Below are 17,088 nucleotides of genomic sequence, written 5' to 3'. Positions count from 1 at the left end.
AGAGGTAAAGGAAAAGAAAGAACCTGAAGGAGAAGAACAGTAGGAAACAAGCCTAAATTAGGGAGATATGGATAAAAATTGGGTTAGTTTAAGGGAAGAGGGGAGGGAAGGTTATACAAGGAACCTAGGGGATAAAGGGAAAGAAGGAGCTCAAGAAAGGTGGGACCATAGTAGAAGGGTATTAAGGGAGAAATGGGGAAAATAGGGGCACTTTAAATGGGGAAACCATGGTGGAAGGGTTAGACAATGAGAGAGATAAATAATGCCTAGCTAGCTTTTAAAAAGCACATAACCCACAGCAACTGTGGAGTAAACTCCCTAGCAGGGCGCAGCACCTCCAAGCTGAGGGCCTCAGTGTGTTTCTGACACAGGCAGACCAAGGAGAGGAAGGTACAGGTACTCAGAAGCTGAAGATTTGAAAGCCCTAAGGGAGAGGCCTGGTTGGGGACCCAGCCTTCTGGATCCAAAGGAGCTTTTGAGAAACTCCCAAGGTGTGGTGGCCCAGTCCTAACACAGGAACTCCTCCTGGGGCACCAGACCTTTTCTCTGGGCTCAGCAACAGCAGCTTCCAATCTGCAGAAATTCATTTGAATAGTTCTGTTTCTTTTCAGTGAGACCAAAGAATGAACAAGTAATAATACAAACTTTGAACATTTCTTTTGGCTAGACATTTTTTTTGTTGTTGTTTTTTGGTCTTTTTGAGACAGGGTCTCCCTGCAGCCCCAGCTGTCCTGGAACTCACTATGTAGACCAGGCCGGCCTTGAACTCACAGAGATCCGCCTGCCTCTGCCTCCGGAGTGCTGGGATTAAAGACGTGCACTTCCACACCTGGTGCTAGACTTTTTTTTTTTTTTTTGAGGCAAGGTCTCACTATCTAGCCCAAGCTGGCCTTGAATTCACTACGAAGCACAGACTGGCCTGGAACTTGCAATCTTCTTGCCTCAACCTCATGGGTGATGGGATTACAGATATGTGCCACCATGCTTGGCTTTTGGTCAGACTTTATGTAAGGTTGAGGATATAGCTAAATGACAGAGCATTGCCTAGCATGTCTAAGGCCCTGGGTTCCATCTGTGGGAAGAGAGCAAGCGAGAGAGAGAGAGAGAGAGAGAGAGAGAGAGAGAGAGAGAGAGAGAGAAATTATGTAGAGATGTCCTTGAACCTCTAGCCCATGCCCAGACATGGCTATCTCTCTGATTCATATCACCTCCTTTACTAGTCTGTACTGGTCCAGGCACATCTGACAATATATCAGGGGCCCCTCCCACCAAGCCCATGTTCAGTGCATGGGACAGAGCCTCTAGCTGGTGTCAGAGGAGGCCTTAGGAGCACAGCTACTGGCACAGAGGCAGGGAGCACCAGAATGGGGCCCTGTGCCACCCAGCAGCTCTTGCTCGGGATGCATACCTTACCTTCTCATAGGGACAGTACTTGAACATCTTGATGGGGCTTGTGCAGATGAAGACATCAGTGCTGCCAGAAGAGAAAGGACAATGAGCCCTGCAGCTCCACACTGAGAGCCACCTCCCCCTCCACTGGCTGAGCCCTGTAAGAGTCTGAGCCTGCACCTGTCATGGGAAAACCCACTGCCCTGCACCTCTCCACACAAGAGGCTGCAGCCTGCATTTTTGTCCCACTCAAAGGTCTTGAACAGTCAGAAGTAATCTGCCCTGGCCAAAGGCACAAACTCAGAGATGAGTATTGGACTAATAATAATTTTGCAGGACCAAACCCAAAAAGGTTAGTTAAGCTATTCATATACCCTATCTGAGTGGGGAAAACAGGGAAAGAAAGAAGTGTTTGGCAATAAGCACAGAATTAAAAGGATGGCAGAGGGCTCAGTGACAGAACAGGTGTGTAGACACACAAGGCCTTGGGGTCCATCCCCAGGAACAAAAAGAGAGGGAAGGAATAAAGGAGGGAAAAAACAAAGGGAAAAAATACTGCAGAACCTATAGATACTTGAAAGAGAACTGCAGCCTCAGGAGATACAAATAAATAAGGAATCTATGAAGAAGAACTCCTACACACCCTCAGTTGTCTAGCTGTGGGCTATAGGGAAGGATCCAGGCTCTACTGAGCCAAGCTCTCCATTTCTATCCAGTCCTTGTGGCCCTCAAGAGGGGCATGGACTCTGCATAACAAATCCCCTTCCCACTATCACAGCTCTGGGGAGCTGACCTCAATCAGGTAGGGTCTCTCAGGTGCCTACTCCTCCCAACGCCCAGAGGGTGGGCTAGCACCATCTGGTCTCAAACATCCTCATAACAATGTGTTCTGCTTTGGCACTTGCATAGGCTGGCCCAACAAGCTAAGCTGTGGGAACGATGTTTCTCCAACTTTCTTTGGCAAATTGGTCCCCAGGGAGTTCAGTGGAAGCCTGCTGGGTCTCTGGGGCTTGCCTGTACCTGTTCATTACATGAAATCACCCAGATTCTTGGCTCTTGCCCTGTCAACCATGCTATCCCCTTGTGTCTGCTGTGTCCCTCAACACTGAACCTCTGCCCCGCCTCTTCAGAAACAGCTTCACAAGAAGGTCTCTGAATATGGATTAGCTCTTCTTCACACTCCAAACCCTAGCTGGAGAAGGAAGGTAAGCAAGGCAACTTTCCTCTTCTCAACTGCTGCTTCCAAATCCTGACTCAGGCCACAAGCCTTCATCCGACCCTGTCTTGCTGCCACCATGTGCTGCCTGGCAGTACTGTTCTTCCTGTGTCTCCCCCTTAGAAGCTCAATCTTGTCCCCCCATGAGCATGCCACAACTGTCTCCTTAGCTACAAACACATGCACCCTGTTCCTACCTCCTTAACCCCCTACAGGTCAGAATCACTTCCACCAAAATCTTGATCCCAAGCTTTGCCTGCCTGACCACCTATGTAATGCTGCTACAATATTCTAACTTCCTTCCCTTGACTCTTCGACCTCAAGACAGACAGCCTGGTCAATTCTGACCCCTTCATCCACACTAAACAATTTTTTAGGTGGGGAGGGTCATAATCTTGTCATGTTGCCCAAGCTGGTCTTGAATCCTGTGCTCAAATAATCCCTCTGTCTCACTCTCCTGCGAAGATAGATGGCTCTATACAAGGCACTAACTATCTGGCCAAAACTGATTATCTTTAAACAGTTTTACTGAGGTATAATTAACATGTAATAAACTACATACAGTAAAAGGGTACAATTTGATAAGCTGTGGCAAATATATAGCACAAAACAAGGATCACCATGGTCAAAGGGCAAATACACTCTCCACCACTCCAGTTCCCCTAAGCAACTTCCCCTGCCCTCCCTGGCTCACCTCCTGACTCTGGGGCCCCAGCAACTGCCAAGCTTCTTTCTATACTGCAGATTGGTTTACATGTTCTAGAACTTCAATGGTTAGAAGCATAGAGTATGTTCTTCTATCTGACTTCTTTTACCCAGTAAACTAATATTCATCCACACTATTAAACACATCAGCAGTCTGTACCTTTTAAAAATCCGGCAAACTCATTTTAAGTTTTATTGAGATATAATCCATAATGTAACAATTATCCATTTAAATACATAATGAAACTTTAGCATATCCAGGGTTTTATCAAAAATGACTGCAAATATTCTTAGAATATTTTAAGCACCTCCAAAAGAAACCCTATTAAGCATCCAGTGCCCATCCCCACCTCCCCCAGCCTGTGGTGACAGCTGTTCTTCGTCCTGTCTCTGGGAATCAGCTGATGCTAAAGATTTCACATAACTAGAATCATACATTATATGGCTTCTCTGTTTGGCTTCCTCCATGTGACATCATGGTTTCAAGGTTCATCTACACTGTACTATGAATGTGGCATGGTCCCTCAATGTGCACTTATTAACTCCTGTGGAATGACAACAGCAGCAGTCACATTCACTGAGCACCTAGAGTGTGCCAGGAGCCATAGTTGACACTTTCTCATTAGCTTCAGTTTAAATAGTTTAAGAAACAGAGTCCCAGATGGGCATGGTGGCACATGCCTTTAATCCCAGCAGAAGCAGAGGCAGGCGGATCTCTGTGAGTTTCAGGCCAGCCTGGTTTACATAGTGAGTTCCAGGCCAGCTGGGTCTACAGGGAGATCCTGTCTCAAAAAGACCACCACCAACAACAACAACAACAAAAAAGAAACAAGAGTCCCAGGAAGGCTAAGAGCTTGCATAGTGAGATTCGCTAGAAGCCACAGCAAGGACCTGGGCAGTCCAGTTGCAGTCTCTGTTCTAAAGCTCTGTGCTCCCTGGTGCCCCAGGATACAGTGATGTGGCTGCATCTAGGACATACAGATCCAGGCAAAGAGAACTGAAAAGCTTAAAAGCTGGTATGGCTGTCCTTCAGCATCATGGGAATTGGCTGTAAGCCCCCTGAGGATACCAACTGCCAGGGTTGCTCTGGTCCCTTACAAGAAGTGCTGCAGGATTTGTACAAGACCTACATACACCCTTTGTGTTCCTTTATATCACCTCCAGTGGACTCCTGATGCCTAATACAGTGTCACTATAGTATAAATGACTATTACACTGCACTGTTTGGTGACACAAAGAATCCATATGTGTTCACTGCAAGCGCGGTGTTTATGTATCATAGGTGCTACAGTCTGGATCTGGAGTGCCCCTAAAAATCCCCAGCCTCTGGCACTGATGGAGGGTGATAAAAGGAAATTAAGTCACTGGTATATCCTCAAAAGAGACACTGAGACCTCCACCTCTTCCTGTCTCTCTCTGCTTCTCAGACACCATGAGGTGAACAGTCCTCCTCCTCTACCACACAACCCCAGTTACAATGCACTGTGTCACCACAGGCTTAAAGAAACAGGGCCAATAACCATGGACTACAACTTCCATGGTTGCGAGCCAAGGCAAACCTTTTTCTTTACTAAGCTAATTATTTCAGGTGTTTTATATAGTAGTAGCACAAAGCTGACTAACACTGATGCCTTCTAGTACATTAAATATATTGAGAACACATTTAGTAACAATGTAACTTTTATTGATTAAATTTGTTCTTTGACAACTTCATACATGTATATAAAGCATTCTTATTACTCTCACCCCCAATTCTCTAATTTTTTTTTTACATTTACTTATTTATTGGGGGAGGGGAAATGCCACTGTGCCTGTGTGGAGATCAGAGGACAACTTATAGAAGTCAGGCATCTTCTACCATGTGGGTACCAGGGATTGAACTCAGGACATCAGGCTTGGCTGAAAGTGCCTTTACCCACTGAGCCATCTCCTTGCCCACCCCCAAACCTCTGTTATCTTTCTCTTTTAGTTCCAGTCCAGCTGGGTCTACAGGGAGATCCTGTCTCAAAAAGACCAACAACGACAACAACAACAAAAAAGAAACAGAGTCCCAGGAAGGCTAAGAGCTTGCAGAGTGAGATTCCCTAGAAGCCACGGCAAGGACCTGGGCAGGCCAGTTGTAGTCTCTGTTCTAAAGCCCTGTGCTCCCTGGTGCCCCAGGATACAGTGATATGGCTGCATCTAGGACATACAGATCCAGGCAAAAAGGACTGAAAAGTTTAAATGCTAGTATAGCTGTCTTTCAGCATCATGGAAATTGGCTATAAGTCCAATTTTTTTCTTTCTGGAAAAAAATACATACATATGCATACACTCATACATATATATATAAGACAAGGTTTCACTATATAGCCCTGGCTGGCCTGGAACTCACTATGTAGACCAGGCTGGCCTTGAACTCACAAAGATCTTCTTGCCTCTGCCTCCTGAGTGCTGGGATTAAAGGTATGCACCACCATGTCCAGGTCTTTCTGAGTATTTTTTATTCAAAATTGGTTTTGTCCATGAGTGGGAAACCCATGAGTATGGAGAGACAACCAAACCTGCTTTCCAGGCACTTGCCACATCATTGCAAATCAAGTTCATGTCATAAAACACAATCAGCCAGGCGTGGTGGCCAAGCTTTTAATCCCAGTATTTTAGAGGTGGGGGCAGGCTGATCTCTTTGAGTTTGAGGTTAGCCTGGTCTACACTGAGACCCTGACTCAAAAAACAAAAACAAAATAATTTAATATGTCTATATCACGGTTTGTAGCCATCTCCAGTTGAAGGTCAGTGTGTCCCTTCTCTTTAGGAGCTATGCCAAATAACGCTACTGTCAATGCTAAAAAGTAATCAGATACACCACTCTTTAGGACCTGAGCTCAAGCCCAAAGACGAAGTGCTAACCAAACAAGATCTACAATTTAATTCAAACTGTAAGCATTTTCTGTTTTATTAGTCAGATTAGAATTAAATTTTTTTTTACATTATTCATTTATTGTGTAATGTGTGTAGGGGAGTGGGGTACAGGTGTACCATGGTGCACATGTGGAAGTCAGAGGACAATTTGCAGGAATCAGTCCTCTTCTTCCACCATGTAGGTTCTGAGAATTAAACTTGGGTTTGGCGGCAAGTGCCTTTGCCTGCTCAGCATCTTACCAGCCCCATATTAGAATCTTAAAGTGGACATTATTTTTTTTTTTTGGTCTTTTTGAGACAGGGTCTCCCTGTAGCCCCAGTTGGTCTGGAACTCACTATGTAGACCAGAGTGGCCTTGAACTCACAGAGATCCACCTGCCTCTGCCTCCCAAGTGCTGGGATCAAAGATGTGTACCACCACACCTGGCTAAAGTGGATAATTTTAGAGGCATTTATATATAGCACAATGAAGATCAAATCACATTTATATAATCCAGTTTGCTAAGTTTAAGCAAAATCATAAAAATAAATACATTTGTGGCCAATTGATTTTAAACAGGGTGCCAAGATCATTTGATAGAAGAAATAATAGTCTTTTTAACAAAAGGTGCTGAGCCAACTAGATATTCAAGGAAGAATTCTGCTGGACCCACAACTCACATCATACACAGAGAGTAACTCAAAATGGATCAGAGGGCTATGTGAAGCTCAGAACCAAACCATTTACCTAGTCCACATGAGACCCTTGGATCAATCCCTGCCATTATTAAAATAGATGGATGGATGGATGGATGGATGGATGGATGGATAGAAGATGGATGGATGGATGGATGGATGGATGGATGATAGAGAGGGAGAGAGAGACAGAAAGGAAGGAAAGAAAGAAAGAGAGAGAGAGAGAAAGAAAGAAAGAAAGAAAGAAAGAAAGAAAGAAAGAAAGAAAGAAAAGAGGGTGGGGAGATGGTTCAATGGGTAAAGGTGCTTGCTGTGTAAGCCTAGCCACCTGAGTTTAATCCCTGGAACCTATGTAAAAATAGAAGAAGAGAACTGATTCCTTGGACCTCCACACATGTGCTGTGCTATGAATGTCCCCCCAACACCTTGTGTGTACACACACGAAGAATTTTTTTTTAAACATAGGAACAAATTGTTGTGGCTTCAAATAGACCACAAATTCTTAGTCATTACACTAAAAATGATAAAAGAAGCTGGACATGGTGGCACACATCTTTAATCCCAGCACTCGGGAGGCAGAGGCAGGTGGATCTCTGTGAGTTCAAGGCCAGCCTGGTCTACACAGTGAGTTCCAGGACAGCTGGGGCTACAGGGAGACCCTGTCTCAAAAAGACGAAAAAAAAATGATAAAAGGTAAAATCAAGTCAATGAAACTAAAGTGTATGTTTTAAAAGACACAGCTGATAGAGGCTGAAGAGATGGCTCAGTGGTTAAGAGCACTGACTGCTCTTGCAGAGGACCCGGGTTTGATTCCTAGCACCTACATGGTGGCTACAAACTGTCCTTAACTCCAGTTCCAGGGTAATCCGAAACCCTCTTCTGACTTCTGCGGCACTGCATGACAGGATTGCACTTACTTACACTATGTAAGTATTGTATGAGGCAATACGCTCATACATATAAAATAAAAAATAATAAATAAATAAATATTTTTAAAAAAGACACAGCTAGGCCAGGCATGGTGGTATATGCCTTTCATTGCTGCACTTGGGAGGCAGAGGAAGGTCAATCTCTGTGAGATCGAGGCCAGCCTGGTCTATATAGCAAGTTCTAGGCCAGCTGGGGTTATATATAGGAGACGATGTCTTGGATAAGGGGGGGGGGGAGAATCTGTACATCATTTATATAGTAAGGAATTTGTATCTATAACATATAAAGAAGTCTTACGAGTTAACACTTTAAAAATGGCCAAAATAATCAATTCCTTCTATTTTTTTTTTGAAACAGGGTCTTGCTATGTAGTCCCAACTGACCTAGAACTTGATATGTAGACCAGGCTGGCCTCAATCTCTGTCTGCTTCCCAAGTGCAAATAAACAATTTCTTAAAAATAAGCAAAAGATATGAGAATATTTCTCTAGACAAAACATGCAAATGGCCAGTAAGTGCATAAAAAGATGTTAACAGTGTCAGCCACTGAAGAAATGCAAATCAAAGCCACAAGGGGCCATGGTGGCACATGCTTTAATGGCAGCACCCAGAAGGCAGAGGCAGGGGGATCTCTGTGAGATTGAGGCAAGCCTGGTCTACACAGCAAGTTCCAGGTCAGCTGGGACAATAGGGAGACCCTGTTTCAAAACAACAACCCCCCAAAAAAAAACCCACAAGGGCTACCCACACATCAGGACAGTGTATGTGCTTAGCATGTGCAAAGTCCTGGGATCCCCAGCACCAGTTAAAAAAAGAAAAACCACAATAAGAGACCTCATTCACATCTACCAGGAGGAACAAAATAAAAGATAAAAACAAGGGTTGACAACATGTCAAGAAACTAATCTTCCTACACTGATAGAAGTTAACAGTTCATCAAAATATTAAACACAAAATTACCCAATGTCCCAGCAGTTCTCCCCTAGGCCCAAAAGAAGTTAAAGCAGGTATTCAAACAAATATGAACAAAAATGTTCACAGCAGTACTATTCACAAAAGTCAAAAAGTAAAAACAGGCTGGAGAGATGGCTCAGTGGTCAACTCACTTGCAGAGAACCCAGGTTCAATTCCCAGCATCCGCATGGCAGCCAACAACCATCCATAACTCTAGTTCCAGGGGATTCAACACCCTCTTCTGACCTTCGCAGGCACTGAACAATACAGGTGCACTTACCTACATGCAGGCAATAAACTCATATACATAAAATAAAAATAATAAAATATTTTTTAAAATTTTAAAAAGTAAAAACAGCCCAAATGCCCATCAACTAATGACTGGATAAATAAAATGTAGTCTATCCATATAATGGAATGTTACTCAGCTATATAAAAAGTATAGATATTAGACTAGGGGTATAGATCAATTATACAGCACTTGTACATCATGCATAAGGCACTAGGTTCCACCAGAGTCTCTCTGTCTCTCTGTCACACACACACACACACACACACACACACAGTGTGCAAATACCAAAAAACAAAAACAAAACAAAAAAAAGAGTAAGTATTGATACATACTACAAAATGGAGGAACTTAAAACCATTATATTAAGTGCAAGAAGCCAGACTCCAAAGACCATATACTGTATGGTGGCATTTATATATAAAATGTTGGTAACAGGCAAAGCCCTAGAGGCAGAAAGTAAATTAGTGGTTGTTAGGAATTGAAAAAAAGAGAAATGAGCAGTGACTCCTAATGAGTTTGGGGTTTGGGGTGTGATTTTAAAAAAAAGTTCTGGGGCTGGAGAGATGGCTCAGCGGTTAAGAACACTGGTTGTTCTTGCAGAAGACCCGGGCTTGAATCCCAGCACCCACATGGCAGCAAACAACTGCCCATAACTCCAGTCCCAGGGGATCTGACAGCCTCTTCTGACCTCCGCAGGTAATGCACGACACAGGTGCCTTACCTACATGCAGGCAATACATGCATACCTATAAAATAAAAAAATAATTTTTTTAAAGTTCTAAAATTACAACAGTAATGGCTGCATAACTTTGTGACTGTTCTAAAAGCCAATGAATTGTACACTTCAAATGGGGGGAGCTGTATGAGCTATGGATTATATGTCAGTGAGACTGTGTCTGTGAAAGGTCTTGGGGAAGCACACTGGCAAGAAGTTCCAAGGGGCTTCAAAGGATCACTGGGAATGGGTACTGAGTAAAGGCTTCGACCCATACAACCTCTCATTTCACCAGAACCAAATGATACCCCCGTTTTTCCTGAACCTCTTTTCCAAATGAGGCCTGTTGTTCACGCTTTCAGCAATTGGCAGCCTGGGTTCATGTGCCCTGCTTCATGATCACTGGTTGGACTGTCCTGGTGAGCAAAGCTCATGCTGTGTGCCACAGCCAACCCCAAGTCAGCAGCATCTGCCCAGCAGGGCTTTTACCGGGGTCAAGGATGTAAGGGGCCTGTGTAGGGCTGAGGAGAGAAGGGCAAGATGGCAGGAAGGAGGTGTAGGCCTGGGTTATGGGGTCCTGGAGCAGGAAGACACACTTACTTCTGCAAACTGGCCATCTGTTTCACAGCTTCCACAGCCCCTGGCAGAGGCTCAAGTTCAAAGAAGAAATTCTTCGACTCCCAAATGCTGATGGCCTTCTCCTGAGAAGCCAAAGAAACAGGTCACCTCTAGGTCTCCAGTGCCTCACTGCCCTCCCCTGGGAAGCATGCACAGCAGAGCAGGGCTGCTAGTAGGAAGGGGCTTCAAGGTTCCCCTCACCCTACACTCACCCTGGACCAGTTTCCTGGGGTTCGCACTCAGTTTGCTCCTACTCTCCACAGCATTTACACTGCATTAAGTGTTCTAAATCATCTAGAGAGGAGTTGAACTATATGGGAAGACTGTGCTGGTCACATGCCAATATTACACCCTTCTACATGTGGGACTTGAGCAGCTGCAAATTTTGGTACCCTAAGTGGTCCTGGAACCAGCGCCCCCCACCACCACAATACCAAGGGACAACAACACAAATGCCTACATTTATCATAACTGGATTGTTTTAACCATAGATACTTGGCCAACTAGACCACAGGGGGACCAGAGAGCTGAAGCTTGGAAAGGGACTGAGTGGAATCAGCAGGTCTCTCCCACCCCCAGCAGCCTCCTTCTTCCTTACACTCTTTCAACTTGTACTTGAAGACAGGAATTGGTCCCCTATGGCCTGGAGTATCAGTAAAAAGAGATATTAAAGCTACTGCACTTTGTTTTTCTTTCTTATTTGTTTTATAGTGTTGAAGATGAAACCTAGAGCCTCATGCATACTAGGCAAATACTCCACCACAAAACTAAGTTAAGCCCCAAGCCCCCACTTTTTTTCTTTTTCATGGTGTTTGGGCTTGAATTCAGTGTTTTTTCAGCATCTGGATAGATTTTATTTCATTAACATATTCCTCTAAGAAAATAAGGACCCCCAAACTCCAGCACTGGTCACTCCTCTACAAATGAACCTTCACATGGTGCAGTGGTTGGCTGCTGAGGCTACAGAGGTGACACGGATTATTTTCCCTGGTTTAAAGTTTTTCATTAGTTCTCAGCACTGGGAGAGGTAACTCCCTGGGCTATGTGGAAGTCACCTGCAGAAATGCCTTCTATGAATGAACAGAGATGTCACTTGATGTCCCTTTTAACACCTGTCCCTCAGCAAATCATATTACTGTGGCAATGTCTTGTTTATGTGGTGGTTTGGGACTTGGGGGGAGAGTTGCAGTGCTAGGATTAGACCCCAGAGCATTGCATATGCTAGGCAAATGCTCTACCACTAAAGCTACATTCCCAGCCCTGTGCCCTGTTGAAGCCAAAAGAAATGCCACTCACTTGTAGAGTGTGCAAGACAGAGAACAGGTGTTTGCAGTGGGGAAAGTGAAGTGAGTATGAAATAGATGGCCAGCTGCTGGGGCAGACAGGTAGCTGGGGTTTGAATCCTGCTACCCAGTGACTTGGATGCTGATTTCATATGCAAAGTGGGAATGGCAGTGCCTCCCCACAGACAAGACAGACCATGGACCTGGAGTTACAAACCTGGCTCTAAACACTATCCTACTCCTCACCATCAACCCCTCTGGCCGTGATCCTAAGTAGCCAATTGTGAGATACCAGAAAATTCAGCCCCTTAAGTTTATGGTAGTAAAACTCCCCTGGTCCCTTTCACAAAATAGTTTAAATCTGTAAACTACACTCTCTCTGCCAACCATCCTGGATATTCGACTATCCATGATGGACTGGAGTTAGGGGAGGTCCAGCAAGGCTCTCATTGCAAGGGGGCAGGCCAAGAGGTAATCTCACTGTACCTTGACCCTGACTTCCTAGTGACACTCTGAAAGTCACTCTCTCAAGGTGTACAGTATCAGGAAGTTATGCTTTCAAGGATTAGGGAAGAAAAAACAAGAGCAAAGACACTTGTCAAATTCATAGGGAGGAAAAAACAGCCATGTGTTCTAGGGGTGAAGGAGTATTTAATTATAATATTTAGTTTATGTTTTTTAATGTAACAAATTATCTGAGGCCAAATATACCAAAAATCTGACAGTCAAACTGATCTTGGTGGTAGAGATTTGTAATCTCAGCTACTTGGGAGATTGAAGCAGAAGGATTGCAAGTTCAAGGCCTGCCTAGGCTACAGAGTGACTTAGTTCATGGCCAGCCAGGGCAAGTTGGTGTGATCCTATGACAAAATTTTTCAAAGGGGTTGGAGATGTAGGTCAGTGGTAGACAGCTTGCCTGGCATACAGGAGACCCTAGGTTCAATCTCCAAAACCACTACCAACCAAAGGGGAGGAAGAGGAAGGAAGTCAGCTCTATGTGGAGGCAGCTCCAGGTGGAGAGAAACACTGCCGGTGACAGCCGGCAGCAGCTGACCCCTGGTTCCCCTCCGCCCCCAGCGCTGTGGCCCCGGTCCTCCCCAGACCCGCCCAAGGTCACTAGGGTGCCGGGCTCTGAGCGGCCGCGCGGCCACGGGGTGCTCACGCTCAGCCCGGGCTGCAGGCGACCGTACTGCTCCGACACCCAGAAGCCGCGCCGGTCCTCCAGCGCCACGAAGGGTAGGTCCGGGAAGCGTGCGCGGAACTTCCTGAGGAAGCCGCCCTCGAAGTCGGCCAGCACGCCATCCATGTCCACCAGTACCCGCAGGGCGCGGCCGGCCGCCCGGCCCCGCTCCGCAGGCACCAGAGAGCCGCAGGGCCGCGGGTAGCAGCCGCGCAGCCGGAGCATCGCCCCGCTCCCTGCCCTGGGCGCTGGCCCTCCTCCACCGAGCGGCCGCGAACGCGCAGGTTCCGGCCCAAAGCGAGGCGGGTGCGCGGTCCCGCCGCCCTTAAAGGGACACGCGCCCTCTCAAGCCTGACCGGGAGCGGGGCCTGGGGCGGAGCCTCAGACCGCGGGCGGGGGGCGGGCGCCGGGACGTCCAGGTCCTGGCTGTGGCGGCCTCAACGATCCCGCCTGGGGTGATGGGGTGGCCCCCACATCTGTGTATGTAGGAGCCCAGCATCCAAAGCAACAGACCTGAATCCTTAGGCATTTATTGGGCACTTACTTTGTCGGGCTGTGAACCCAGCAAACAAAGTTCCAACCCCGGTTCCAAACCCGGTTGTTAGAGAAAAACAGACAATAGGATGAAGGAACCAAAACAGGCTGATGTGCACTCCACGTCACAGTAAGAACAAATACACAAGTCTTAACAAAACCGATGGTTTTCAAGTAAATACATAGATAAATACTATGAACTCCTGTATAGAACTTTTCTTCAGAGAAATCAAAAACTTTAAATCCCAGAGCAAAGTGAAGAGGGTGGTGGAGAGATGCAAACCTGGCAAGGTGACCTGCAAAGGCTGCTCCCAGGAGGGTATGCTGAAGCAAAATCACAATCGTGGGAAAGAGCAAGCGGCAGCAGCCCATCACTGAAGAACCCAGGATCTGGAGGCCAGCCTGAACAAGAAGTGGAAAGGCCTGAGGCTGGGAGTGAGGGGTGAGGAGAGAGACACCAACAAAAGCATTGTCGTGAGACTTCCTTCCCTGGGGAGATGTAAACCAACATTCATCCCCTCCTTATAAGGCCCAACAACAAACCAAACTACAATTCCACCAAAGTCCAAACTGGGGAGCCAATGAGATTTAAGTGTGGTGACCCGAAGTCAGCCACAGCTGCAGAAGTCTCACTCCAGCCTGGATGAGAATTTCCCCACAGTGGCAGAGATGGAGTCTCCCTATAGTTAATCCCTTCTAATCTCCAAGAGGCCAAGTGCTATGAGGGCAGAATTGCATTCAAATGGCCAGGAAGTACAGGTGGGAATCTCAGGGTGAGAGTCCAGTGACCCTCCCTACACCCTCCTTCAAAGAAGAGTCAACTATCATCAGGTCAGATGTTCAAAGTCTCTTGCAAGCAGTCAGGGCTATTCTGGTGAAGATGATGGTTAGCCAGGAGGACAGTGTTCTACAGCATAATTTTCATCACACCAATATTTATCAGATATTGAATGGAAAAGGATAGAAACCACTCAGCTTTATGCCTGTGTCCTGCATATGTGATTTTCGATGTGACTTGCAGTAATCTTGTCTGGTTATTCTTTGACTCAACTATTTCCCACAGGACTTTTCTACCCAGATATTAATTCCTTGACTGCATTGTCAAGGTTTCCTCCATAGTTCTTATTATGAAAAAATACAAATATACAGAAAAGTTAGAAGAAATATGCAACATAGATTCTTTGCCCAGCACCTGCATTCTGCAGCTCACAGGCTGGCACACCTGCTTTGACACACACCAATGCATCCAACCGTCCCTTTACTCACTTACCAATCTACCTTACTCTTCAATGTTTTTAAAGTAAATTGCAGTATGGTGGTGAGCCCCTTTAATCCCAGCACTCGGGAAGCAGAGGCAGGTGGATCTTTGTGAGATCAAGGCAGCCTGGTCTACATAGCGAGTTCTAGGACAGCTGGTGCTACAGGGAGACCCTGTCTCAAAAACAAACAAAAGAGTAAACTGCAGACATTAGTACACCTGCCCCTCAATATTGCAGTTTAGGTAGCTTTCATTGGGTTGAATATACTCAAGGATAAATTTTATAAATGAAATGCACAGGTTTTAAATTACCATTTTTTGTATAATTCATATCTTGAATATCCCCCCAAATGTCTATGTGTTAAAGACTTAGTTCCCAGCTGTTGGGAGGTGGGGAAACCCTCTTGTACCTTAAGACTGGGATTGAATCTAGAACCTAGGCCAGTGCTCTACCACTGAGCTACATCCCCAGACTTTACAAGATGGGATCTAGTAGAAGTCTTTGCTTGAGCCATTGGGGGATATGTTCTTGAAAGGGTATTGGGAGCCTGTCCCTTCTTAACTTCTGTCCTCATCCATGAGGTGAACAGTTTGCTCCACTGACTGTTTCCAGCATGATATACTGCCATAACACAGGTCTAAAGCCTCTAAAACTATGAACCAAAATAAAACCTCTCTTCTTTGTAAGTTAATTACCTCAGATATTTTGTTACAGCCATAGAAAGTGGGATAACACTCATTGATAACACATTCAATGAATTTTGATAAATATCTTCAATTATGTAACCCATACCCTAACAAGATACAGACCAGTGCTGTCCACTGGAACTGCCTCCAGGCATGGAAATGATCTATGCTGTGCACATAGAGTAGACACTAGTCACACGGGCCTATTGAGTATTTGAAGTATGACTCTGATCATAGGAACTGAAGTTTATTTAACTGCAAATCACTTAAATTTAAATAACCTGTGTGGCTGGTGATCAGTGTATCAAACAGTTCAAATAGAAGACCTCTCCTACTCTCCAGAAAGTTCTATACTGTTCCGTGTCTGTCAGCTCCTCCTCCAACTAATAGCACGTTTTTGTTTTTGTTTTTGTTTTGTCTTGTTTCTTCCTAGAATAGGTGCCTTTGCTCTTTCTATAACTATTAATCAAGTCATATGCTGCTCTACTTTGGTTTCTGCTGCCGTGATAAAACAGCACGAACAAAAGCAACTTGGGGAGGAAAGGGTTTATTAAATCTTACAGGTTACAGTCCGTCATTGAGGAAGGAACTCAAGGCAGGAACCTGGAGGAGGAGCTGAAGCAGAGACCATGGAGAAGGACTACTTGCCTGGGGATGGTACCACCCACAATGGGCTAGGCCCTCCTATATCAATTAGTATGGTGGCCAGGGATCTCGGAGCGCCAGCTGCTGGGCGTGGCGCCGGTCTCCTGCGCGCACCTGGGGTGAGGCGGTCCGCACTGCGTCGTTGTGGGTCTCTGCTATCGGGGCTGGCCAGGTCCGTTCCCTCCCAATCGGCCCTGTACTCTCTCTCTAAGTTCCGGACGGTCAGCTGCCGGGTCACGAGGGGAGGTGCAGCACGGGGAAAGCTGGATTTCTGTGAGTCAGTTTACGAAGAGACAGCTCTCTCCAGAGAGGCAGGATCACACACAGAACTCAGCTCAGTCAGTGGTACAGCCCCTTTATTCAGTGACTTAGCTAGGCTCCAAGCCTTAGTGATCCAGCTCCGATTATCGAGGGAAAACCAGGATACTTTATACTGTGGGGGTAGTGGTAAAAGCCTTAGCTGATAGGTACTTTATGGGATGCCTTATTTACATATGGAAGTGGGCTCCTGCCAGGCTGTCAGACTGCCTGAAAATCACACAGGAAAAGCTGGCAGTTCCAGAGCCAGAGGCCATGGCTACTTCAAAAGATGAGTCAGGAAGATGCCTGGAAGGCACCCTGCTGATAAAAGGAGTCTCTGCATATGAAGCCAAGCCCATAGGCTATCTGGACATGGAGAGACTGCTACTTTACACAACAGGGGTCCCCAACAAATTAGCAATCAAGAAAAGCCCCACAGACTTGTCTACTGGCCAATCTAATGGAGAAAATTCCTCAATTGTGGTTCCCTCTTCCTAGAAGTGTCAAGTTGACAACCAAGATATCACATATGTCTTCTTTGTAACTGACTTCTTTCACTTGGTATGTTTTTTAGTTAATCTGTGTTACAGTGTGTGCCAGAAAATGTATATTAGAAATGGGGGGGGGCACTGGAGAGATTGCTCAATGTTTAAGAGCAGTGGCTACTCTTGCAGAGAACCTGAGTTCAATTTCCAGCACCCACATGGCAGCCTTCTTCTGACCTGCGCAGGCATTGTACCACATGGGCGCACTTATATACATGCAGGCAATACACTCATACAAATAAATAAGTTAATTAACTAACTA

General features: G+C 45.7%; 1 protein-coding gene across 5 annotated transcripts in view; it reads right to left on the bottom strand.

The window, feature by feature from the left end:
• Positions 1–13,928, bottom strand: part of Nt5m (5',3'-nucleotidase, mitochondrial) — a 39,896-nt gene extending 25,968 nt beyond the window's left edge. For 2 of the 5 annotated variants that reach the window (XR_003851356.1, XR_003851357.1), the window contains exons 1-3: positions 12,840–13,151; positions 10,377–10,477; positions 1,409–1,474 (exon numbers count right to left, since the gene is read on the bottom strand). Coding sequence is in view for 2 of the 5 variants with exons in the window: in XM_029569094.1 (XP_029424954.1) it covers positions 1,414–1,474; positions 10,377–10,477; positions 12,840–13,082 (405 nt within the window). In the remaining 3 variants the exon portion in view is untranslated. Of the gene's footprint in view, positions 1–1,408; positions 1,475–10,376; positions 10,478–12,839; positions 13,152–13,674 lie in introns of those variants that run through there. The other 3 variants (XR_003851355.1, XM_029569094.1, XM_029569095.1) reach the window with 2 other exon arrangements.
• Positions 13,929–17,088: the final 3,160 nt, after the last annotated feature.

This window comes from Nannospalax galili, unplaced genomic scaffold (genome assembly GCF_000622305.1).
Source record: "Nannospalax galili isolate Female #2095 unplaced genomic scaffold, S.galili_v1.0 scaffold441, whole genome shotgun sequence".
Lineage (NCBI taxonomy): Eukaryota > Metazoa > Chordata > Mammalia > Rodentia > Spalacidae > Nannospalax > Nannospalax galili.
Note: the sequence above shows the minus strand (reverse complement) of the source record. Positions and strands in the feature narration are given on the sequence as shown.